Here is a 27,394-nt window from a genome sequence, read left to right as displayed (position 1 = left end):
AGGTATGAAGAGTGTTGATAAACAACAAACTAATGACCCTAAAAAGTCGAGCTGTCCCCGGAAGGGTCCTGGTAAAAACTGCAAAAACTGTATAAAGAAGTAGAGATAACTCTGGTGGTGATGCATTGTAGTCGACTAGTAAAGCTAGTAAAAGACTCACAACTACAGAGGTTAGGGAAACAGAATTTATGAATTTTTACAGTATACTTGAAGACTTTTTAGACAATAGGGCAAACATTAATCATTCTAATGCAAGTTCTGACCAAGTGAGTGCACTGCAATGAACCAGAAGTGAATAGTAAATTTGATGGTTTTGATTGTTTGCAAACTGTGACAGTGATGACCATCCTGATGAGAACAACAACTGCCAAAGATTTTTGATGAAGAAGATGAATTTGGGAAAGATGGTGCCTATAATGTAGCTAAACTAGTAAGTGCAGTTGCCAAAAAGAGGGCCAATGTCACTATAATTGTAAAGAAAAATAAAGTACCGCTGATTGCAGTACAATTGCACCACCTAGGGTAAATACTAAAATATGGTTGTTCTTAAACAAAAATATCATGCCGAAAGATATTTTATTTCAGGGTATGCAAAGGGCTTTAGCGCTAGGTATAATCCCCTTTATACATATGGCCAAAATGATAAGGAAAAACGATGTTGATGTAAAAGTCTAAGATGGTTGACATCAGATGCTCTTACAATTCTTTGTAGTGTGTTTTTTGAGCTGTCATATACTGTAAATTCAGAAATTATTGCGATGTTTTTATTATTGCGAAAAATGCGACAGGGTTATAATCGCAATAATTTAAACTCGTATTTTGAATTTTTTTATATGAATTAAACAGGATTTTCTCAATATCGCAAAAATTAAAATCGCATTTTAGTCTAAAATGACAAAATCGCAATAATAAATGCACGCAATAATTTCTGAATTTACAGTAGTAGGAAGCTATTGTTGAAGCCACATATTGATAATAAATTTCACTTGTTATGCACAAGATCTGAGGAAATAGGAAATTTTCTGTTTATTGACGATATCGCTAAGAGGGTGAAAGATATCAATGACGCTCACAAGATACAAGGTTTCTCGCTGCATTGAAGACCCATTGGTGGCCTTCGGCTGTTGTCTGCTCTATGGTCGGGTTGTTGTCTCTTTGACACATTCCCCATTTCCATTCTCAATTTTATTTGAAGAATAAAACTAAAAATATTTTTCAATTAAAGTTTATGATGATGATAGAAAATATTTCTTTTTGTGGAAGGGTCAACTATACAAATTTTATTGTTTAGTTTTTGGCTTGAACACTGCTCCTAGAGTATTTACAAAGTTATGAAAGTTATTTTTTCTGATATCAGAAGCATCGGAATCAGTTCTTATTGTTACATAGATGATTCTCTATTACTTGAATTTTCAAGCAAAATTTGTCAAAATAATACTTATTTTTTACTCCAAATGATGAGATCACTAGGTTTTACTATTAATGAGGGTACACAAAGGATAACCTTTCTTTGTTTCATTATTGACTCTGTTGAGTTCAAGATTTCCCTATAAAAATAAAAGATACAAAAAATCTTGAATTTTTCAAAGAAAATTATAAGTAAAAAGCTACCTACAATGAGAGATTTATTTACACTAGTAGGATTGTATGCATCGGCATCAAATGTAGTTCTTATGACTCCTTTATAGCACACAGCTTACTGAGCATAGGACGAATCCATTTCTGATTGATATATTTTTACCTGTATCTTACCTGTAAAATAGAGTCGTCTACAGCCAGTAGGAATAAATTATTCTTATTTGACCCTCGAAACCCTTTGGCTTCCTTCATGAATGCCCCTTATCCATCGCATCCTCCATATATTTGGATAATGGGCCATTTTATACAGAAGGATTAATATGTCAGATTACTTTACCATTAAAATCTTAGATTATCTTTTCTCAGTTGTTAAAAGATCAATGCCAACTTTTTTAACATAAATACAACTGACCCACAACATCAAACAAAAATGTCAGTATGGAACTGCTTTGCTGGTTTTCTTTGATATTTCTAAAACATCCTACTAGTTCCCTGTTGGGATTTCTAAGATCCATATCTATATCGACGTACTACTGGACCCCTGTTGAGATATCACAGATCTTTATCAATATCAACATCAATTTGTGACAGATATCCTGTAGGAACTTCTGCCCATTTTTGTCTATTTCCTGTAGCAAATATTCCATAAAATACAGCACCAAGGAGATATATTGCAGCAGCAATGTAAAAAACTATCTGCCATTGTCCCACATCTGTCTGTATAATAGATATCATCATTAAATATATATAAGTGTAAAAAATGAGAGTGGCAAAGATACATTCAGGCACATAGACTTTTTTATACAGAGAATAAAACATACTTTAAGGCTGACTATACAGTATTGGTTTTTTCTCATTGTTGAAGTATGTGCTATTGCCTTTAATTGCTTACATCCACTTCAAATGAACTTGGGTAGATAATTGTCTCATTAGCGATCTTATCACATCTCCTAATTTTATTTAGGTATTACATGTATACAATCTAATTTCTATATATCTGAGATGCTTATCAAAAACAATGTGCATAAAAGTTTCATTATAAATAAAATAAACCATTCTTTAGCTGTACTCAAAAAACAAAAACAAGGACAGTAACCATGTTACACAAAATCCCCCCAAATCCTATCTTACCTTTTGTGTTACTATAGCACCAGTTAGTAAAGGACTAATTATCCCTGGAATTGTTGCAAATGTATTAGATATTCCCATGGTAACACTAGCATACTGAAATAAATGCATTAGTGTTAATACAATATATTTTTCCTTCTCATAAAAACTGAACCCTGGCATATTTTTTCTAAAAATCTATGAAACAAATGTTTGGAAGTTCGAATTCACTATCATTTTGTATGTTTTTGGTACCCTGTCTCCAAGGCAATCATTAATATATTCCCACACTGTTATTCACACTTGTTGTCCTTACACTTTGCTCTCATGTCAGTTCTATTCATGCAACATAGTTTCCATTTAATGAAGTAAACCAGAGGCCCCCTAGGAGTCTGAAAGGTCCAGTGAGATGTATTCTTTAAATAGAAATCAAAATGTAGTTTTCAATGGCTATTCAATGTTAAATTTGGCCTGTGCTTGAAGCCTTTTGAATTTAAAAAAGAATTACATTTGTTTAAGACCTTCACAAAAAATTCGCAAATTTGTTTCAATTGGTTCTTGAAAAGAAGATCTTTCAAACTTAGATCAACTGACCCCATGTTGGACCCTTGGGAGTCATATGGACTTTTCATGACGACAAAATGTACTTGGTCATACAAGTGAGAGGTTTAGCTAGCTATAAAACCAAGTTCAATGCACCATTTTCTACATAAGAAAATGCCTGTACCAAGTCAGGAATATGACAGTTGTTATCCATTCGTTTGATGTGTTTGAGCTTTTGATTTTGCCATTTGGTTAGGGACTTTCCTTTTGAATATTCCTCTGAGTTCAGTATTTTTGTGATTTTACTTTTTTGGTAAAAACCTTCTAAGGAACATTTTTAAAAACTTCATCTGTTTTTCAAACAAAATGCAAAAATAATTTCCCATAGAGTTACAAGTTAACTTTGACTTCAGGTGGTGACCTTTTTGAATTTTTAATCAGTGTCAAAGTAACACCACTTGTGTTTGAACTTTCCAAGAACATATATGACAAGTTTGGCTTAAATTTATTTATAAACCTATAAAATATATACCTGTGGTGCTATATCCAGGTGATTTACACTGAATCCTGCCCAGGCAAATCCACCCAATCCTACTGCTAACGTCAGGCAAACACAGGCAACTATTGGAGTCATAATGTATCCTGCTGCTACCATGAATATCAACTGACAAAAAAAGGCTGAAAATAATACATAGTGAAATCTGTTAAATCTGAACCGTAAAAATAATAACTTATACTCAACTCTTGAATTAGAATATTCCTGTTATTTAATGAATAGGTGAAACAAATCCTGTGTTGTTTTTTTTAATTTTGTGTGTACCAATGTTCATGAATTGAGGTGCCACATGTGGAGCAGGATCTGCTTACCCTTCCGGAGCACCTGAGATCACCCCCAGTTTTTCGTGGGGTTCGTGTTGCTTAGTCTTTAGTTTTCTATGTTGTGTCATCTGTACTATTATTTGTCTGTTTGTCTTTTTATTTTTGGCCATGGCGTTGTCAGTTTGTTTTCGATCTATGAGTTTGACTGTCCCTCTGGTATCTTTGGTCCCTCTTTTGTAATTTCTTATATACTATCAATTCATGTATATGTGTAGATTGTATTCATTAATCTCAGTATTCTGGTAATCAAAAAATGGTTACATAGAAACACTTATTAATAAAAGTTGGTTACTTTCAACAGAGCTGAAAAGAGTTTCTCTTACCCCCACAAGTAAATAGTTTGCGTATAGCTGTTGTAGACACTACTGCTCTTCCTCTCAGATAGTCAGCGAGAAAACCAGATGACATCACAACTAATCCCATCACTAAGTATGGAAATGCTGCCACAAACCCTGCCTAATATAACATAAAAAGTAGGTAGCTGTGACCTAATTTCACTTGGAAAACAATATTAGATAGAGCATATAGAATATTGAGAATCTTGTAAATTCTGCACTAAGAAGAAACTATCTGTTAGGAATCAGAACTTTTTAATATTCGCTAGGAAAAGGCTAAAATTAGCTAAATTGAGAACTAATTTTTAAGCATGATGATACAAAATCAGATAAACATCCTGGGGATTTCCAAGGAAAGCTTTTTAGTAACATAATAATTAATGTTGTCATTTGACGAACATTTTTGGATGTTGTATATTTTTTTGTCTTCTGATGGACATGTGAATATTTCAAATTTTACATAGCTTAAGAAATTTCAAGAGGGATGTTATCCATAAAAAGTATAACTGGTCCAAGCAATACATGTAAATTGTAATCAAGTGGATAAAAATGTATCAGTTTTATGCTGAAAGAAGCTTTATTTAATTACCTTATCTATTCTGAAGTTCAAACCATGTCTCATAAATGAAGGAAGTTCTGTCAACCAAGTGTAGAAGCCCCAGTTTTCTGCAAAATGTGCTGCTACAATAGCCCAAACAGCAGGTGATTTGAAAATATCAGTCCATGGTGGTAAGATATCCTGTAAAACCAACAACTTTTATAAGTAAAGATATAAATGAGAAGGAATGCTGATTTCCAGTAAATATATTGATAAGTATGTCTTTGGAAACCTCTCACTGATAGAGTTTCACCTTTATATGTAATGACAGGAATTTGTGTAATAAGGACTTATTTAGCAGGTGAAAGATTGCATAGGATAGACACATCTAGTCAGAAAAGTATGTGGCTAAACAAGATAAACTGTTATCACAGAGATATGCCTCGCCTTTTTGTAGTTTTGATTATGCAATTTTGAAATTAAAATAGCAATACTTTAGCTTGTAAGTTATGCAAATATTCAAAGTCAATGAACCATGACTGAAGGTATATGGCTAAACAATCTCCATGGAAATGAGATGTGCCAATGCTAATACAACTGCATACCAAATACAATTGACTTATTATAAGTCGTTCCCTTTAAACAAACCTAAACACAAACATTAACTTTTAAACTATGTAACAATTTCAAAGTCAATGGGCCATGACTGAAGGTACATGGCTAAACAATCTCCATGGAAATGAGATGTGCCAATGCTAATACAACTGCATACCAAATACCATTGACTTATTATAAGTCATTCCCTTTAAACAAACCTAAACACAAACTTTAACTTTTAAACTATGTAAAAATTTCAAAGTCAATGAACCATGATGAGGGGGTGGGGCTATATAATCTTCATGGAAACGATACTTGCAAATGCCAATAAATTTGCATACCAAATATCATTGACTTAACATTAGCACTTCATCTTAAACTGATCTAATAAGAAACTAATACATGTAAATTAAGCAAAATTTTCAAAGTCCATAGACCATGACTGAGGGGGCGGGGCAAAATATTCTCCTTGGAAATGAGATGAGCTAATACTTATACAACTGAATACCAATTAACATTAGCCTACCACTTATGGTTCCCCTTGAACTGACCTAATCACAAACTTTTACATGTAATCTAAGCAAAATTTTCAGTCAATAGACCATGACTAAGGGGGCGGAGTCAAAAAATCTCCATGGAAATGAAATATGCCAATGCTTATACAACTGCATATCAAATATCATTGACCTACCACTAGTGGTTCCCCATAAACTGACCTAATCACAAACAAATACATGTAAACTAAGCAAAAGTTTCAACGTCAATAGACCATGACTGAGGGGGCAGGGCCAAATAGTCTCCATGGAAATGAGATGTGCCAATGTTAACACAACTGCATACCAAATATCATTGATCACTTGTGGTTCACCATAAACTAGACCTAATCTTAAACTAATACATTGTTGACGTCGACGCCCAAGCCGGAAACAGCATAACTATGTCTCGCTTTTTGACTCTGTCAAGGTGAGACAAAAACTGTATTCAAAATACAATTAAATTTGATTTTTTTAAGTGTTATCTATCATAAAGAAATGCTTGTTATTAACACATTAAAAATATCCCATCATTTGATAAAGACAGCATGTGATAAAGGGTACTTCAGGCATCATGTGATAGAGGGTACCTCAGGCATCATGTAATAAAGGGTACTTCAGGCATCATGTGACAAAAGGGTACCTCAGGCATCATGTAATAAAGGGTACTTCAGGCATAATGTGATAAAAGGTACCTCAGGTATCATGTGATAAAGGGTACCACAGGCTTCATGTAATAAAGGGTACTTCAGGCATCATGTGATAAAGGGTACCTCAGGCATCATGTGATAAAGGATTCTTCAGGCATCATGGGATTTTCTAGACTGTTCAAAATGGTTTATTTAGTAGACGGAATAGAGATTTCCTTAAATAAATCGGGAATATGTCCATGAGACACAGATGTTGCCCCCGCTTGCATATAACGTGATAAAGGGACATAAATCAAGTAGGGTATAAGTGACGCTTCCCAAATTCAAAATTGATCTGTGTTTTGTGGTAATAAGCATTGTGTACATACGTTTCATAACATTTGGTTGAGGCAAGCTAAAGTTAGCGAACAAAAACGAAAAATTAAGCAATTTTTCCATTTGTAAAGAGGCATAACTCTAAAACAGTAAAAGTGACGCCACCAAAATTCTAACTTGATCTGAGTTTTGTGGTAATAAGCATTGTGTATAAGTTTTACAACATTTGGTTGGGGGAAATTTAAGTTAGAGAACAGAAACGAAAAAATATCAATTTTTCTCTACAACGGTAAATGTGACGCGACCAAAATTCAAACTTGATCAGTGTTTTGTGGTATTAAGCATTGTGTATTAGTGTCATAACATTTGGTCAAGGCAAACTAAAGTTTCGAGCACATAAACGAAAAATTCAGCAATTTTTCCATTTGTAAAGGGGCATAACTCTAGAACGGTAAAGGTGACGCCTCCAAAATTTACATGATCTGTGTATTGTGGTAATAAGCATTGTGTATACATAAGTTTCATAACATTTAATTGGGGCAAACTAAAGTTAGAGAACGGAAACCAATTTCGGGACGTACGGACAGACGGACAAGGGTAAAACTTAATGCCCCCTCCGCTACTACAGGGGCATAAAAAGGGGTATGTGACCGTGTTAGAGAGGTGACAGGTTAAAAGAGTTAAAAAATGTCCGGCAAGGGTTTTATCAGGTTTCAAAATGTCCATTAGAAGAAGATACCCCCTGATTTGAGGTAACTGTAAAATATTATGATACAATAGTTAAGTTCAAACTGGTGTTCATTATCAGCAGGATTTTTTACTTAGTTTTTTTCACATTGCCAATATCTTTAAGAGATTACAATAAAACATTATAGTTATCATATGTGTGTTTATGTGTACTAACATACCTTGGTCTGTTCCTCTGTGTATCCAATATTAGCCTGTATATACTCCACTTCAACAGAGGTAATAGTGGAATGACTGGATGGGGACTCGGCTATAAAATATCCCCAGCAGACACACCACAGCAATGCAATACCACCTGGAACAAAATTTCATATGCATTGAATTTTTTAAATGTCAAATTTTTGCAATGCGCTTTGAGCCTTTTTTAAATTTTGCTTAATTTGAACAAAATCAACCTCAACATTAAGGAAAGGGAACCATTAGCTCAATATGCAAAGTACTGCAATTCAAAATCATGTTTTATTTATCTAGCAAATGATTCCAAATACCAAACAAGAATGTGTCCATAGTACATGGATGCTCCACTTGCATTATCATTTTCTATGTTTAATGGACCGTGAAATTGGGGTCAAAACTCTAATTTGGCATTAAAATTAGAAAGATCATATCAAAGGGAACATGTGTACTAAGTTTCAAGTTGATTGGACTTCAATTGCATCAAAAACTACCTTGACTAAAAACTTTAACCTGAAGCAGGACAGATGAACGAACGAACGAACGAACAAACGAACAGATGAACGAACAGAAGCACAGACCGAAAAATATAATGCCCCTAAGTGGGGCATAAAAATCTTTTAACAGAAGCGATGAAGATAGATTGGTTGATTGAATGATTGGTGTTTAACTTTCAGCACTATTGTGCTATTTTGCAGCGGTCAGTTTTTATTGGTGGAGGAAGCCAGAATGTCCCATGACCTTCGGTAGGACAAGAGAGAACATGCTGAAATGTCTCGCCTGCTTTACTTATCATTGATTTTAGTCTGTAATATGAGGGTTTTACTACAAGGATCACATAAACTTAACATTACCAATGAACCATGAAAATGAGGTCAAGGTCAAATGAACCCTGCCAGACAGACATGTACACCCTACAATTGTTCCATACACCAAATATAATTGACCTATTGCTTATAATATCTGAGAAAAAGACCAAACCACAAAAACTAAACATAATCCAATGAACCATGAAAATGAGGTCAAGGTAAGATGACAACTGCCAGTTGGACATGTAAACCTTACAATCATTACATACACCAAATATACCGTAAATTGGGTTATTTTGGCTGTAGTTTTATTTGGTTTATTTGGTGCCTTTAATGAAGGTGCCAAAATTAAACACACGAAAATAAAACAAACACTAAAAATTGAAACACCAAAATCGTGTACCCGCACGACAATATCGTAATGTAAATTGTTGGGGAAAATATTTGATGTTATTATATCTTCCGTATATTTCCTACAATTCTATACATAGCCAAATCTGCAAATAAATACCTAGTATAATTTGACAACAACACTTTATAATTTTTACTTAATTGTCAATTTTCTGAAATTGTTAAGAAAACACAGCATTAATTTTTATTCACACATGCCATAAATATACCAGGCTTTTCATAAGTGTTTCTCGTTTCTGGTTTTTTTATATAGATTAGACCGTTGCTTTTCCCGTTTGAATGGTTTTACATTAGTAATTTTTTGGGGCCCTTTATAGCTTACTGTTCGGTGTGAGCCAAGGCTCCGTGTTACCGTACTGTGACCTATAATGGTTTACTTTTATAAATTTTGACTTCGATGGAGAGTTGTCTCATTTGCACTCATACCACATCTTCTTATATCTATTTTGCTGATTAGACACCATTATTGGTAACTAGAATTTCAAAACTCCTTGTAATCCTTTATCTTCAAATAATTAACATGTACTGCCAGGGGCATAAGGATTAAAATTTAAATCCTTGATCGTCAATAGATTAACATGTACTGCAATAGAGATGATTAAAATTTATTTCATATGATATTTGTTAAAAATAAATAATCTATTTTAAAAGTGATTTTAATGTTTAAGATTTTATTTCATAACTTCTTTCAGCTTTGAACCACGATATACGGAATTATTTGCAATCGCATCCGTATCCGATTCCTTCATTAGGTTAACTTTGTCTAATTCTCGTTTGAGAAATTCAATGATATTTTGTCAATAAATGGGTAAATAAAGCCAAATATGAATAAGCTTGCTCACTACTGTTGTTCCAAAATTAAACATATCAATTGGACGAAGCACCAAAATTACACACACCAAAATAAAACACATGCCTTTCGAGAGAAAACCGCCAAAATACCCCGACGCCAAAATTTCCCAATTTACGGTAGTAGACCTATTGCTTGAAGTATCTGAGACATGGAATTGACCACGAAAATTTAACCTTGTTCACTGATCCATGAATAGATTGAGGTGAAAGACAGCATGAGGATCTTGGAAGGTACATATATACCTAATATAGTATTCTTATTACTCAAAATAAGAGACAAATCAATATGTCTCCCTTTTTGCATCAGAAGTTACAGGCGAGATAAAAACTGACAATTCTAGTCAATTAAATTTGGAGTCAAGCACACCAGCCACATGCTGCATTAAAACTCACAACCTCAGTGTTGACAAGCTAGTGATACAGTAGTTCAACTACTGAAAAGCCACTGAGGTCCCAAGATGAAGATAAACAATTTAAATCAGATGTGAACTATTTTGTTAAATGTCACTGCCCGCCATTTGTTGTTACAGTGATGTTTAGATTTGAATACAAAACAAAGCACATTCAGTATTCAGGGTTCCAACTAAGGCGAGTCCATGTGTCAAGGACTCATGAAAATCTGACTGGCCTCACCATTTTCAAAACTGGTGAGTCCAAAAATTCATCAAGATTGAAAAATGTTGAATATGAGCAAACATATCATCATTTTAAATCAAAAGTTTAAAAGTAATCTAAGTTAAGGTCATTTCCTTGCTCTACAGTAATTTGTCATGGAGACTGAAATAATAAGTAATACAGAAATACAAATTTTTCTTCTCACTTTAGGGCTCTTCATTACTAACAATAGTAAGTCCCTGCACTTGCCTCAAAAAATTCTTAGTGAGAATCCTAGTATTGTTGTTCATGTAGAACAAATACAAAGTACTGTAAATTCAGAAATTATTGCATGCATTTATTATTGCGATTTTGTCATTTTAAACTAAAATGTGATTTTAATTTTTGCAATATTGAGAAAAATGCTGTTTAACATGTTTAATTCATATAAGAAATTTCAAAATGCGAGTTTAAATTATTGTGATTATAACCCTGTCGCATTTTTAGCAATAATAAAAACATCGCAATAATTTCTGAATTTACAGTATATCATTAAGTGAAGCAAGCCAATGAATGACTGTTATATTTAATTACAAGCTGATGAAAATCATGAATTTCATAAGAAAAACCATATGTTCTCACTATAAAGGAGTAAGTTCACGAAGGGTTAAAATTGGCCCTAAGATTTTTTTTTTTTTTTAATCAGACCATAATACTACAAATTTCACATAGAAATAGTTATGATATTACTATTATTACGAAACAACTTTATTTTGGCACATCATATTAAAAATGATGAAGTATTGACTCTTTCAGAATGCACTATTTGAGTTGTAACGTCAGTATTGGTCAAATTTTCAATAATTCTTAACAGTTTTTACCATAATTCACTTTGGACGCCATCTACGATACAGAAAGATTTTATGTCTAGGGATTCAATATCATCATTGGCAACTCTTGGTTACAGAACATTTTGGATCTTAGGTTGCGGCCAAATCTTTCCTCAAGCTTTCAGGTCAGAAAAATGCACAAAATCATCGTATTTTGACAATATTTCCAAAATGTGCTGATTTTGAAGCCAAAAATATACTCTTGGATGGAAGGCTGTCTCATTGGCACTCATATCACATCTTCTTATATCTATCTTATGAAGAGATTTCTGTTTTATAAAGAAGTAAATCTTTTGAAATAGATCCATCTAAGAACCAAATTATGGTCATTTTGAAATTTTATGATTAAGTTGAAATTCAAGGCCATTTTTGGCCTAAAGTGAATCTTGTCCTTTGTTGTTTTTTAAAAACCATTCAAAGAAAATACTGTAAAATTCAAATATTTCTTCAATGTTTTTATCATTGTGAAAATAGAGATTAAAGGGTTCATAAAAATAAAAAGTCTCTTTCTAATCTTAAAAGCATTATTTGTAGTTGGTGTTTCTTGAAAACTAAAAAATTATGTAATTTTGTCCATTGTTAAATTTAAAATAACAATAATAAATACCTGCAAAAATATCTGAATAACAGCATTATGCTTTTTATAAAATTTTGTCATTGAAAAGGCCCATGATTTGTGCTTAAGAAATAATTCTTTCATGCCATGCTCTATGCTCATTTTAAAATGGGAAGGCATTATATTTGTCAATATCTTTATACAGGGTGTTAGCGAGGTGTAAAATGTTTACAAATATAATGCCTACCCATGTTATAATGAGCATAGAGCATGGCATGATATAATTATTTCGATTCTAATAGAAAATTTAGAACTATTATCCTCTGAAGCTGACCTATAATATATGATCGAAAGGCAGCCATTTGAATTTGATGAAGCCAAAACAATATAGAAAATTTCATGATAAAATGTAAACAGATACATGTAAAACTATTTTCATAATGATTTTATTTAATTTCCAATTGAGCCACACCAACACAAATGTCCATTTTCATCTCCGGCATTGTTTAAAATACACCTAACTTTTCAATTTCAATTGTGACGTCAATCACGTGCAGCCCATGTTTTATTCTAATTAGAACATGGCTTTGTTTCCAATCGAAAGAAGAATGTGATGTTAGAACTGTAAATATCATCCTATTTCTTCTAATTTTTACTCAAGAAATATCCACAGTGTAGCATCAACCTGTAATACAAACTTACCAAACAAATAAAATATTGACGGCCATCCAAGACCAGACTCCAGCATATATCCGGACAATAACATGGAGATCACTGTACCTATGTATGAACCTGGTAAAAAAAAAAAAAAAATATTTTATAATATAAATATGTATCAGCCCACACACAGTTTAGAGAGTCAGGAACAATCTGCAAGACTCAGATGCGGAACCCTGATTTTGAAAAAAGGGGGACCGCAGCCCCCAAACTAGACAAAGCTTGGAGTGGGACATGGTAAAAAGTCCATGTTATAACGATAAATGTAGGTCCTAAATCCACCTCTGAGACCAAATGGAGACTTGCTTGATTTTAATCTGTCACTGCCATTTATAAAACTATTTAAACAGTACCATACATTGGTGTAATATTGCAAACTGATTGACATTTGTTTTAATACACATGTACAATTACTAATACAAGGATGTTTCACTACTTTAACTACACTTGTACGAATAATTCAATAAAATTTAACGTTTTTGGAATAGAATAGGTATTTATGTAATTAAGATGGTTTACTAAACATGACGAATTAAATTTAAAACCCAACATTGAACAAATTTTGTTTCCTTTATCAAAAAGTCAATGTTATCACGGCTATGACAAATGCAAACCTAACTTTAGAAAAAATTGACAAACAGTACACCATTATACAAATGAAGAATCATAGTTGATTTACATAAAATAATCTTACCGGAAAAAGCTATAGTTGCAAGCTTTGTTCTTTCTAATGGTGGAGCCCACTTGGCCCAAACAGCAAGGATAGATGGATATGTAACTCCCTACAAAGATATATTTATTGTAATCAGACATGGGATCAATTACTTTTGAAAGTAATTAATAACATTCAATTACAATAACAAAATCTTCAATTAAATTACACATTACATTTGACTTTTTTACCAATGTAATTAATTACTTTCCAATTACTTGGCAAATGTAATTAATTACTTCAATTACTTTTGAAAGGAATTTTTTTTCAAGTTTTTGAAATCTTCACTTTCTTCAATAGAAATAGGTAAAAGAACCCCAGCTATGAGCATTATCAGAGCATTTGTCATTTCTAACTGTTTTGGATCAGATGGTGAATATTTCACACTTTTTTTCATGCATTCTGTCAAAGTGGTTGATTTCCTTTTTTTCAGAATGCAGGATGTAAACATTCTTGTGTTTTCTATGAAAATTATAAAAAGCCTTATTCAATATTTTGAAAATATTATTTTTTTTTAATTACCTGTTCAACCTATTGAAATTCTATATTTTAATGTATTTCATTGAAAAAAATACAGAAAGAGAGCCCTAATTTTACTATTTCAAATTATTTTTATATTGATCACAACTTTAATATCAAATAAATTTTTCCTAAAGAAATGATTTAGAAACCTGACTTTTTTTAGAATATACTTTAGTTTTAATTATGATTAATTGATTTCAATTTTTTTATCTAAATACCTTTATATGTGTTACAAAGTATGTATATTCCATTCAGAAGTTACAAGTACCTAGGGGTATATTTATCTATCTCTAATTGGCTAAACACCTGTTTAACATAACTATTGTAAAAACAGTCATTATATAGTTTATAATAAAACAAAAAGCCAGAGGTTATATTTACTGATTGACTATGTCCTTGAAAGTTGATTAAGTCAAGTTAAATCAATGTGTAACAATATCTATCTGAATATACATGCAGGTAACAAGCTAATTAAGGTATAAGACGGTGACTTATTAATGTTTTTTTTTAAACATAAGATGAATGAATAAATGATTTTGAATGACTATTTCTACAATATTTTTTTTCTTCTTTTTTATTGTCGAGCCGCGAGACATAGCGATCCTACATTATGTCGGTGTCGTCGGCGGCGGCGTCCACAAATATTCACTCTGTGGTTAAAGTTTTTCAAATTTTAATAACTTTCTTAAACTATCCTGGATTTCTACCAAACTTGGACAGAAGCTTGTTTATGATCATAAGATAGTATCCAGAAGTAAATTTTGTAAAAAAAAAAAAATCCTGTTTATCCGTATTTTACTCATAAATGGACTTAGTTTTTCTGCCAGTTAACATTACATTCACTCTGTGGTTAAAGTTTTTGAAATTTTAATAACTTTCTTAAACTATCCTGGATTTGTACCATACTTGGACAGAAGCTTGTTTATGATCATAAGATAGTATTCAAAAGTAAATTTTGTAAAAAAAAATCCTGTTTATCCGTATTTTACTCATGAATGGACTTAGTTTTACTGCCAGTTAACATTACATTCACTCTGTGGTAAAAGTTTTCAAAATTTTAATAACTTTCTTAAACTATCCTGGATTTGTACCAAACTTGGACAGAAGCTTGTTTATGATCAAAAGCTAGTATCTATTAGGAAATTTTGTTAAAAAAAAAATTCCTGTTTTTCAGTATATTACTTATAAATGGACTTAGTTTTTCTTCCAGTTAACATTACATACAGTCTGCAGTTAAAGTTTTTAAAACATTTATTAGATTCATAAACCATCCTGGATTCTTACCAAACTTGAACAGAAGCTTCTTACATTCAAAAGATAGTATCTACAGGAAAATTTTTAATAATTATTTCCCCATTTTTGTTGATCCTGCGACTAACAGCAAACCCTTACGAATTTTTTTGTTGTTCATTCAATATGAAATTAAGAATCTCCCATGGTTGTGTTATTACAGAAAGTATACTGTGTAGGGTTTGCTTTGTCAGCTAACTATGTTTACTAAGGTCATGGCTTTTCATCATTTTTTGAGAAAACACAAGATTGAATCTTTCTGATCCAAAATTTCAAATGTAATTGAGTTGTAATTGACAAGTAATTGTCAATTACAGTCAATTTTGGCTATGTAATTCATTACTTTCAATTAATTGTAATTGAAAAAATGCTCAATTACACATTACATTCAATTACTTGAGAATTTGTAATTAATTACGGTCAATTACAATTACATATTTCAATTACCCCATGTCTGATTGTAATCTAGTAGAAAGTACAATAATAAAAATACTGAACTCACCAGAAAATTCAAATTTGAAAGTCCTTTATCAAATGGCTGAATCGAAAGCTCAAACGCATCAAACAAATGGAAAACAACTGTCATATTTCTGACTTAGTACAGGCATTTCCTTATGTAGAAAATGGTGGATTAAACCTGGTTTTATATCTAGCTAAACCACTCACTTGTATGACAGTCAGTTGCATAGAGTTCCATACAAATGATTCATACCTTTAATATTTATTTCAAAGCTGCACAATATTTTAAATTTAATGCAAATAATGAAGGACATTTGCCGGTGGATTCTGAGATTGTAACGGCTGCTGGTTTAAAAAATTTAAACACTAAAAAACTTGGAAAGAAGAAAATCTTCCTAAGTTGTGCTATTATCTTCTGTATTTATTACCTAGATTTAGGCAAAACAGTCTTAAAATATGATTAATAAATGTAAAATAACATTTTTTTACTGTTGACCCAGAGTTAAATAAATTAAATATATAGAAATTAATATAATTTTACTGTTGATATAAAAATAAGAAGATGTGGTATGAATGCCAATGAGTCAAGTATCAACCAAAGTTCAAATGAAGTGGATGCAATCAATTATGGGCAACCGTACAGCTAAGAATAGATTTGAGCAAAGCTAGTTAAAAATACATGATTAAATTACATGTATGTTGTATGCCTCACTGTGACTCTGAGGTGAAAAACAGCAATTAAAGTTGTGTTAATTTGCTTATTGTTTTGCAAATGCTTGTAGGCATTTTGTGACATAAATTAATACTATAAATACTATTTTTCTTTTTGCATTCAATTATGAAGAATACAACAGCATACTTTACTACTAACACAGATTTCAGCAAAGAAGTCCCAAAATATCCCGTATAATGTTTAGATACATATTCAATTTCTGACACAGATTTAACCCATGTAAGATTACAATCCAATCATAAGACTACTTACCTCACACAAACCTTCTAATACTCGAATGGCAACAATGAGACCTACTCCTCCTTTAGCAAACAGTGGTGTCAAAACAGTTAAAAGTGCCGTCATAAAGATTCCTCCACCAAATAAGTATTTTCCACCAATACGATTTGCTAAATAACCTATTTACAATAAAGAAAAATCTCCTCATAATTTTTGTCATTTTCTTTCATCTCTTTTATCAATACATGTATAAAGTTCTTCAAATCATATCAATGAAAGATAAAAACTCCAGGTCCCAAATCACTAAAAAATAGACCACTTTTGAGTTATGTCCTTCACCTGAGGTTCCTAAATTATGGGCGCCTTGGTGACGTCATTTACCAGATAGAGGGGATCTCCTGTCTCCCTGCACTATTAAAGTTAATCAAGTGTCTTTGTGGTTGTCATTATGCAGGATAAACTAGAAATATGTGAACAGGAATGTGTCAACTCTCTGTTCTACTTTCTGTTTTAAAGACCTTTTGGGATTCTCCAGTTTTGTCATTATAATATACACATCAAATTTCATTGGTTGATGTAATAATTATCAGAACAGAAGGTAGTTTGGAGTGTTGTCAGATCCTTGTGAGCAAAGCAAGGACACAGAATATGTTACTTATTTTACTACTAGTACACATATTGTCTCCATTCAAATCAGCATTATAAAAGATATTGTGGGACATTTGAAATTGATTCTACTATTGGCGGCATAAATCAGGAAAATACTCTGTAATTGCAATTCTGCTCCCATAATGTGTCATTTCAGAATCTGTGGTATTCTGGGTAATAATTTCAAAATCATACAATATATTGTATGGGTTTTTCTCAATGTTGAAGGCCATACAATTGGTTACATCGACTTTATTTGAACTTTGGTGGATAGTTGTCTCATTGGCAATCATATCACATCTCCTGGTCACATCTCCTGGCAATCATATCACATCTCCTGGTCACATCTCCTGGCAATCATATCACATCTCCTGGTCACATCTCCTGGCAATCATATCACATCTCCTGGCAATCATATCACATCTCCTTATTTTTATAAAACATAAGTCCTTTAGATTCTAAAAAGACAAATTTGTGATAAAAATCCTTTCAAATTACATTGTTGTACAATGGACTATCATTTATTCTCTTCTTTTAACTACATTAAAATCGGAAATTTTTGCATGCATTTAGTATTGGAATTGTTGAACAATGACAACAAATGAGAGATTTATTATTGTAATTTTAGGAAATGCTGCATACAAATAATGCTAATGAAATTAAAAATTTGAGTTTTTTTGAAAAGCCTAACCCATCCCAATTTCCCATCAATAAAAACCTTGCAAAAAAATTCTGATTTTACAGTAACTGTTGTTTTTTTTTCACTACTACAGCAATTTTTTTTTTATACATGTATTCGAAATATTAAATATTCAAAGTGAAATCTAACTGGATGTTACATACCTCCTGGAAGCTGTGTAAATATATAACCATAGAAGAATGATGATAAAACCAGTCCTTCTTGTTTAGTGGTCCAATCAAATGTTGGAAAATCACCCTACAATTTGTGTCAAGCAAAGTGTTTGAATTAAGAATGTACACAATAAGAACCACTAACTTTACATGCTTGGTCAATTTTTTTAAGTTTCAATGTAGAGATTTTTAAATTTGTTTGAAGTTTTTTAGATCCGTTTTTTCTCATGGCCTTGCCAGTTTTTCTTTGAATTATGAGTTAAGAATGTCCCCTTGGTATCTTTCGCCTCTTTTTTGCCTTAGATTGGAATGTTTAGGTCAGGACAGCCTATCTTTGATGAAAATGTTTAAGAATAAATTAGTTGTTTTAAACTAGATATATAACACAGTGTTAAATTGACTGATAAAAATATTGAAATTGGCCCGGGTAAGCCAGGTTTCTATAAAATTTCTTGTCTGTGCTGCTGGATTAAAAGGCAAATTTCAGACACAGGTTAAAAACAATTTTCCTAACTGTCATAAAACATCATGGTTCTTAGTTTAATTTCTGAACCTCTAAAAAGTTGTTGACTAACAATTACAAACAGTATCCAATAATTATGTCAAGAATTATAAGAAAATCTTCAAAATTCATCACACAAATGCTTTTTGAATGCATTTCTTTTTTAAAACAGACACTTTTGATTTATATCTATACCATTAATCAATTTTCAAGGAGTCCTATTAATATTAAATTAAAATTGATGCCAGCACAAGGTACTTATATTCCAAGATTTTCTAACCAACTAATGTATGAATTAAATAAAGAAATAATACAAAGAGATCTAGTGCAACTTGCTATTTTGACAAATAACTAACCTAAGTGTTAAATAAATAAGGAACACAGGGGTTTTTCTGGGTATTTTGGGAAAAAGGACCCTGGCGAGTTTTGGGAATTTTTTCAAACGCTTTTCAATGAAATTGGGAAAACAGCAAATATACCAGATTTGAGTTTTAGTGTGTTTAGTTCATTAAAAGTTATCTTTTATTGTGAAAATAAAGTAAGAAACTTCCAGAATTTTACTGGCCCTTCAAAATTGAGAAGAAATTACCTCTTGGAATTTAAGTTATTTGTTTACACTATAAAAATGTGAATATATATGTTCAAACTCTTTAAGGTCATTTTTTAGTAGCAATAAACAAAAAAACTATGTCAATTGGACATGCTTTGATACTATATATGCCCTTGAATTTTTACTAGATAACATTTTTGTTCGCTTTGGAGATTCCGTATATCGTCAGGTTATCGGAATTCCAATGGGGACTAACTGTGCACCACTTATTGCGGACCTTTTTTTGTATTGCTATGAGTTACAATTTATGACAAAAATCAGCAAAGACCCATAGAAACAACATCTGATACACAAATTTAATAATACTTTTAGATATTTGGATGATATTTTGGCTCTCAATAATGACGACTTCAGTATGTATACTAAAGAAATTTATCCTGTTGAACTTACTTTAAATAAATCTAATACTAACAATGACCACTGCCCTTTCCTCGATCTTGATATCTATATCATTAACGGAAAGCTTAATACTAAAATATATGATAAAAGAGATGATTTTTCATTTCCTATCGTTAATTATCCATTTTTAGATGGTGACGTTCCCTTGTCACCATCTTACGGTGTTTATATATCTCAACTTGTACGATTGGCTCGTGTATGTAACAATGTTTTAGATTTTAACAAGAGAAATTTATGTATTACTGAAAAATTATTACACCAGGGTTTTCGATATCACAAACTAGTCAAAACATTTACTAAATTTTATCATCGGTATAAGGACATCATTAGTAAATATAGCTCAACATGCAGACTTCTTATAGGTTCAGGTATTTCACATCCAATTTTTTAAGGAAATATTCTTTATAAAGCACAATAAAATGCTTCGCTGGGCGCAGCTTGATACGACCGCAGAGGTCGAACCCTGAACAGTTGGGGCAAGTATGGACACAACATTCAAGCTTGATACAGCTCTGAATTTGGATTGTGATTAAATATTTGACACAGCATAGGTTTCTGACACAGAAAGAATGTGGTCTAAGAACTTCAATTTTTTTAATTTACCTATTATGGTCCAATGTCCAAAATCAAAATACATGGTTAGATTCAGCATATCAAAGAACCCCATATATTCAATTTTTGTTGAAATCAAACAAAGTTTAATTTTGGACCCTAACTTGGACAAACTTGAAAACTGGTCCCATAATCAAAAATCTAAACACATGTTTAGATTCAGCATATCAAAGAACCCCAAAAATTCAATTTTTGTTAAAATCAAACTAAGTTTAATTTTGGACCCTTTGGACCTTAATGTAGACCAATTTAAAAAACAGGACCCAAAATTAAAAATCTAAATACACGGTTAGATTTGGCATATCAAAGAACCCCAATAATTAAATTTTTGATGAAATCAAACAAAGTTTAATTTTGGACCCTTTTGACCTCAATATGAACCAATTTGATAGCGGGCCCACAAATAAAAAATCTAAATACATGGTAAGATTCAGCATATCAAAGAACCCCATATATTCAATTTTTGTTGAAATCAAACAAAGTTTAATTTTGGACCCCAATTTGGACCAACTTGAAAACTGGGCCAAAAATCTAAAATCTAAATACATGGTTAGATTCAGCATATCAAAGAACCCCATATATTCAATTTTTGTTGAAATCAAACAAAGTTTAATTTTGGACCCAACTTGGACCAACTTGAAAACTGGGCCCATAATCAAAAATCTAAACACATGTTTAGATTCAGCATATCAAAGAACCCCAAGAATTCAATTTTTGTTAAAATCAAACTAAGTTTAATTTTGGACCCTTTGGACCTTAATGTAGACCAATTTAAAAAACGGGACCCAAAATTAAAAATCTAAATACATAGTTAGATTCGGCATATCAAAGAACCCCAATAATTCAATTTTTGATGAAATCAAACAAAGTTAAATTTTGGACCCTTTGGACCTCAATGTGGACCAATTTAAAAACAGGGCCCAAAATCCAAAAACTTAATACACGGTTAGATTCAGCATATTAAAGAACCCCAAGAATTCAAGAATAAAACCCCATTGAAATTGATCAAGAAATAAGCAATTTATACGAAGTATCTTCTTTTGCACAATACTGTGCAATTGAATATTTCTTGCTATTGCGCAATACTGTACAATTGACAATTTCTTGCTATTGCGCAATATTGTGCTATTGGATATTTCTTGCTATTGCGCAATACTGTGCAATTGAAGATTTCTTGCTATTGCGCAATACTGTGCAATTGAAGATTTCTTGCTATTGTGCAATACTGTGCAATTGAAAATTTCTTGCTATTGCACAATACTTATTATATAATAATTTACACATCCTGTTTGGTGTGTATCTCCTACCATATCACTATTATTTGCTTTTAAATATAAATCAGAAATAACCAACTTAAAATGGAAAATTTTAAAAGAAAAAAAAAAGGAAAAAAAGAAAAAAAAAAAAAAAAAAAATCCCCCCCCCCAAATTTTTTGAACCCCCTTATGATTCATCACCCCCAAACTCAATCCCAGCCTTCCCTTTGTGGTATGGTACCTTGCAGTACAATTTCAGAGAGATCCATACACTTGAACACAAGTTATTGTCTGGAAACTAGAAAAATGCTTATTTTTGGCCCCTTTTTGGCCCCCAATTCCTAAACGTTTCGGGCAATTACCCCCAAACTCAATTCCAGCTTTCCCTTTGTGATATGGAACATTGTAGTACAATTTCAGAAATATCCAAACACTTACACACAAGTTATTGTCATGAAACTAGAAAAATGCTTGTTTTTTGCCCCTTTTTTGGCCCCTAATTCCTAAACTTTTTAGGCAATTACCCCCAAAATCAATTACAGCCTTCCCTTTGTGATATGGAACCTTGTGGTACAATGTCAGAGAGATCCATACACTTACACACAAGTTATTGTCTGAAAGTTACAAAAATGCTTATTTTTGGCCCCTTTTTGGCCCCTAATTCCTTAACTGTTGGTACCATAACCCCCAAAATCAATCCCAACCTTCCTTTCGTGGTATTGAACCTTATGGTGAAATTTCATGGAGATCCATTCACTTAAACTAAAGTTAGAGTGCGAAAACCAATGTGTCTTCGGACGACGCCGGACGACGACGACGACGACGACGACGACGACGCCAACGTCATACCAATATACGACCAAAAAATTTTTAATTTTTGCGGTCGTATAAAAATGTCAGTATTCACCTCTGAAGCTAACAAAACCTTTAAATAGACTTATTAAGAAGGGATATAGTTACGATACTGTTGTCAGGTCATAAAAGATTGCATATTTTGGCGTTAATATTGATTCACTTATAGGGTCTTTGCATCTGCACTAAACACATTTATTTAAAAACCAGTTGTTGGCATGACACGGGTTATGTTCTTCTCATATATGTTATGATGGTATGATACTAAACCCCTAACGGGAAGGATTGTGCCTGATATTCATATGATGAAGACATAATCTTTCAATCAGTTTAATTGAAGTCTGGAGCTGGCATGTCAGTTAACTGCTAGTAGTCTGTTGTTATTTATGTATTATTGTCATTTTGTTTATTTTCTTTGGTTACATCTTCTGACATCAGACTCGGACTTCTCTTGAACTGAATTTTAATGTGCGTATTGTTATGCGTTTACTTTTTTACATTGGCTAGAGGTATAGGGGGAGGGTTGAGATCTCATAAACATGTTTAACCCCGCGCATTTTTGCGCCTGTCCCAAGTCAGGAGCCTCTAGACTTTGTCAGTCTTGTATTATTTTTAATTTTAGTTTCTTGTGTACAATTTGGAGTTTAGTATGGCGTTCATTATCACTAAACTAGTATATATATTTGTTTAGGGGCCAGCTGAAGGACGCCTCCGGGTGCGGGAATTGCTCGCTGCATTGAAGACCTGTTGGTGACCTTCTGCTGTTGTCTGTTCTATGGTCGGGTTGTTGTCTCTTTGACACATTCCCCATTTCCATTATCAATTTTACATGTAATATCAAACATTTATTAATGATTAGGAAAATTACTGTCACATTTTATTGGATTTTGACATGAAAATTTGTGAACTAAAAGTAATTTTGAGTTTCTGTATAAAATATTTCCTGCTTTTTTCTTTTTTTTCCATATATCTTTTGGTTTTCAATTCTAGTGTTTATATTTAATCATCAACATGTATTTTGTCACCTGCCTGGAATTATTTGTATTTGATCGGCAAACCCGGAATTACCCTTATCTGCCCCTGGAATCTGACCCGGTATTGTAATTGCCTTCATTTCCGGTTTATGGCATCCATTGTTTTTCAATGTTGTTTTTGTCAGTCAGATACGATTTTACTCGGGTTTACACATTACTTGTTGGCGATTTTCAGCATAAAGCTAGCGGTTGAACAAAATGAACATCGCTGTCATGAATAACAAAGATGAAAATAAATTTTGAGATCGTTTGAGAATTTTGATCCCTAAATTGTGAAAAATGTAGGGTATATGCCATTGTGAATGGGTCAGAATACTGTACCCTGTGGAATGCTAGAAAAATCCATGGAACAACAGGTTTAGATTATATTTTTAAAAATTTCATTATGCAGATTATTTTTTCATTATGCTTTTGATTCATATTGTTAGTTGGATACCAATTTTCAAGGAATCCTTTGGTATAGCTGAACCAATTAAAGTTTTTCTATAGGCTTGTATGCAAAATATCCACAAAAGTACAACTTTTCCTCAATCGATAAAATTGGTATCCATGAAATAAATGAATCCACAGTATATGAATTTAGGTACACACTTGAAATTTGATGCATACAGTCTGCATATACCGCCATCCTTAAATAGGTTGTGGTGATCCCTGTACAGATGTAGTGTTAATACCAGTTAGACAATTATCCATGATAAATTTACCTTGTATTCTGCAGTCACATTCTCACCTTTCTTGGCAACCATGGCAACAATTGCAACACTCAGATTAGCTCTTAATGAATATATGTTGCCTAGAATAAAAAAAAAATATAAGTAAATTTTCTGCATTTTTTCTTTCTTTATACATGTTATAGTTTTGATTATTTTCATTATATATGAATTACATGTACAACAAACTATGAAAATTATATGTTCAGATAAAAATATACATACTGAAAAAAGAGTAATTTTTGCCTTGGAGTAATCCACACCTTAGCACTTAAAAGTCTGAGTATTTTTGATATCATGCTTGAAACAAGCATATTTTTCAAAATAGAATGTTTTAATGACATGAATGAATATGCATGAAATATTTGTTGCTGAAAGTTAAAACAAGTAGCAATTAATAAATAATAAAAGTAAGCAGAAACCTTTTGTTGGTAACCTAATGTTTTTCAAAATTACATATGGGTTAGTACCTTCACTATGAAACAACCCTATCTACATGTATATACAAAAAATGTACTTAAAAACATATCTGACTACAAGATTTAACTCACAAAAGCCCAGAAATGCCATTATTGCCACAATATATCTCTTTGGAAACCTTGACAAAGCCCATTGCCTTGGACAGACATCATGACTTTCTTCTGCAGGAGGTAGTATTGATCTTTTCTCTGATGAACTTTCACCCTTCAGGTTTCCATCATGACTTTCCATACTCCTGTAAAACAACAATACATATAGGTCAATTTCTTGATCGGGGTTTTGAGACCTCATGTTTAATTATATATATCTTCAATTTCTAAATATAAAATAAAGGTAGATCAGTCAGGGGTACTACTTATACAAGTGATTTCATAATCGCCTATTTCAGTGATCTGATAAATTAAGTTATCACCTATTTAAGTGATTTTGGTGTTTCCTTTGATCTTCAAGTGCTAATTTCATTAATTTTCCATATTTTGACCAATTTATTCTGTAATTTTCCTACATAGATCAATTATCCCTTTCTCTTGTGTATTAATTTCACCACTGCGCTTGGGCAGTAAGTTAGTGTGCTAAAGCTTTTAAAAGTACCCTTGTGAATTTTTCTGTAATCAATTATTCATTAACTACTCTTACAATGAGACAAAGGTCAACAATTTTAATTAACCTGATTGGTCTTCTTTACAGTTAGAATGATCTACTTCAAGGTTATGTCCTGATCTACAAATTATTCCAGTTTATGCATATTTTAAATAAACTGTAAAAACTGACAGGCTCATCAAGCAAAAGATAATTTCTACATGTCATAGGTTTGAACGTTGTTTTCAATTTAGACTTTTTATATTTTTTCGTTTGGGCTTGTATTATATTTTCCTTCGGGTTTATATGATCCGTTCATCCTATTTCGACTCTTTAAAATTCAAGAGTCTATCCTAAATTGAGGTAAATTCCAAATACCGTTTCGATCCCTAACATCACTGAAGAGACATTTATTGTTGAAATCCGGATATGGTGTACAAATTTTTGCACCTCATTTTTGTGGTTACCATCTTTTCCACAAGTTTATTGTTTTCTGTTTGGTATAAAATTAATATTAAGATCCATTTTGTTAGATCTGGTGATCAACTTATTTGGCAATCGCCAATGGCAGTCAGCAGAGTTTAAGAACATCAGTTGTTCGACCTGTTAGTCAAATGCGTTTTGTTAAAATAGACTTTTTCACTTATTTTGGTCTTTTAGAAATTGTTGTTTGTGCTGTTTTTAGACCCCTCTACCAAGAAATTTGTATTACATGCACACGTATAAAAATTGCGGTTTTTATCCAACGCAATCATAGGTTTGAACGTTGTTTTCAATTTAGACTTTTTATATATATATATATATATAGTTGTTTTTTAAATGAAATCCTTGTCTTTTTACCAATAAATATCAAGAAAATGTTGTAAACACTTATTGAAGTGATTTCATTTTTACTTCTTTACTTCTCAAATTACTTGTTTTAGGGATTTTAAAAAGTCTGTGTCTATTTTTGAGAAAATTTTCAATTTTTCAAAGCCAAAATCACTTAAAGATGTGATTCTGAAATCACTTGTATAAGTAGTACTCCTGACTGTAGATGATACCAAAGAGATATTCAAACTCATAAGATGATGAAAAACTTACAACGCCATGGCAAGAAGTGAAAAACGACTAAACAGTCAAGGATATAACTCTATAGGGTTATTAGAGAAAAATAACATATGCTTGTTATTGTGGACAAAAATATCAAAGAACTGTGATAACATATGTATGTTACATCATTAGTTTTGTTAAAATGTATACAAGTTCTATTGATATTGCTAGTGTCTTTATGTATACTTAACTATAGAAAGATATAACAGTTCATAGTTTGCCAATCATGCATATCACACCTATGTTATTACAGAAAAAATATGCCTGTAATAACTAAAGGGTGTTATTATAGCTTCTCTACATCACTTCAAAGCATTTGCTCAGACATAGATCATGCTCAATTACAATGTATTTTAATTTATTGTAAGAAGTAATGATCAGAGCATGTAATGAGGTTCTGCGCAAGCTTCCCAGTAATTCCCAAGTGTCTCATTTAATAAGTTACATGCCTTTAATAACTAAGCCATGTTATTACAGCTAAGTTAATCACTTAAAAGCCTTGTCTCATTGATTTACCATGGTTAATGAAAAATGTATTAATCTAAATTTATAGTTAGTTATCAAGGCTATGCATTTAGTTTCTGCGCAAAGTTTCAAGAGTTCCCTAGAGCCCACTAAAAATAAAAATATTTATGATTTATTTTACAAATAACAAACATATGCTATTACAGATTTAGTAAATTTAAGGATTAAAGAGTAGACAACTCATAAAAGTATCTGTAATAACACATGCAAGTTATTTTCTGTAATAACCCTATAGAGTTATATCCCTGACTGCTAAAAGACAAACAACAGTATGCAAAACACAACATATAAAACTAAAGACTGAGCAACATAAACCCCCACAAAAAAACGTTGATCTCAGGTGATCCAAAAGGGTAAGCTCAATTGTTGTAAATTTCGATTTCCTGTCTTAACTGAGGAAGGACAGGACTTGTTAATTTCTGTCTTCTTTATCATTTGCTTGTTTGTGTGGTATAAGTCAATGAGACAGCAACCCAATGACAC

General features: G+C 32.1%; 1 protein-coding gene across 1 annotated transcript; it reads right to left on the bottom strand.

Moving 5' to 3' along the window:
* Positions 1 to 733: 733 nt before the first annotated feature.
* LOC127723893 (sialin-like) lies at positions 734 to 26,385 on the bottom strand. The gene is made up of 13 exons (XM_052230608.1): positions 26,378 to 26,385; positions 24,787 to 24,950; positions 24,230 to 24,318; positions 18,252 to 18,345; positions 16,794 to 16,939; positions 13,520 to 13,607; positions 12,811 to 12,900; positions 7,984 to 8,117; positions 5,032 to 5,181; positions 4,431 to 4,563; positions 3,761 to 3,906; positions 2,710 to 2,802; positions 734 to 2,295 (listed from the first exon to the last, which is right to left on the bottom strand). Exons 1-13 carry the CDS (start codon positions 26,383 to 26,385, stop codon positions 2,131 to 2,133), a joined length of 1,500 nt encoding a protein of 499 aa, XP_052086568.1. The 3' UTR covers positions 734 to 2,130.
* Positions 26,386 to 27,394: the final 1,009 nt, after the last annotated feature.

The sequence above is a fragment of the Mytilus californianus genome, unplaced genomic scaffold, assembly GCF_021869535.1.
Source record: "Mytilus californianus isolate M0D057914Y unplaced genomic scaffold, xbMytCali1.0.p SCAF_13, whole genome shotgun sequence".
NCBI lineage: Eukaryota > Metazoa > Mollusca > Bivalvia > Mytilida > Mytilidae > Mytilus > Mytilus californianus.
Note: the sequence above shows the minus strand (reverse complement) of the source record. Positions and strands in the feature narration are given on the sequence as shown.

Excerpts from the sequence above, each read along its gene's own strand:
- LOC127723893 (XM_052230608.1), bottom strand. Across the intron at positions 12,901-13,519 it reads TGCAACTATAGCTTTTTCCG|GTTCATACATAGGTACAGTG; the intron begins GTAAGATTATTT and ends TTTTTTTACCAG. Across the intron at positions 2,296-2,709 it reads GTGCTATAGTAACACAAAAG|ACAGATGTGGGACAATGGCA; the intron begins GTAAGATAGGAT and ends TCTATTATACAG.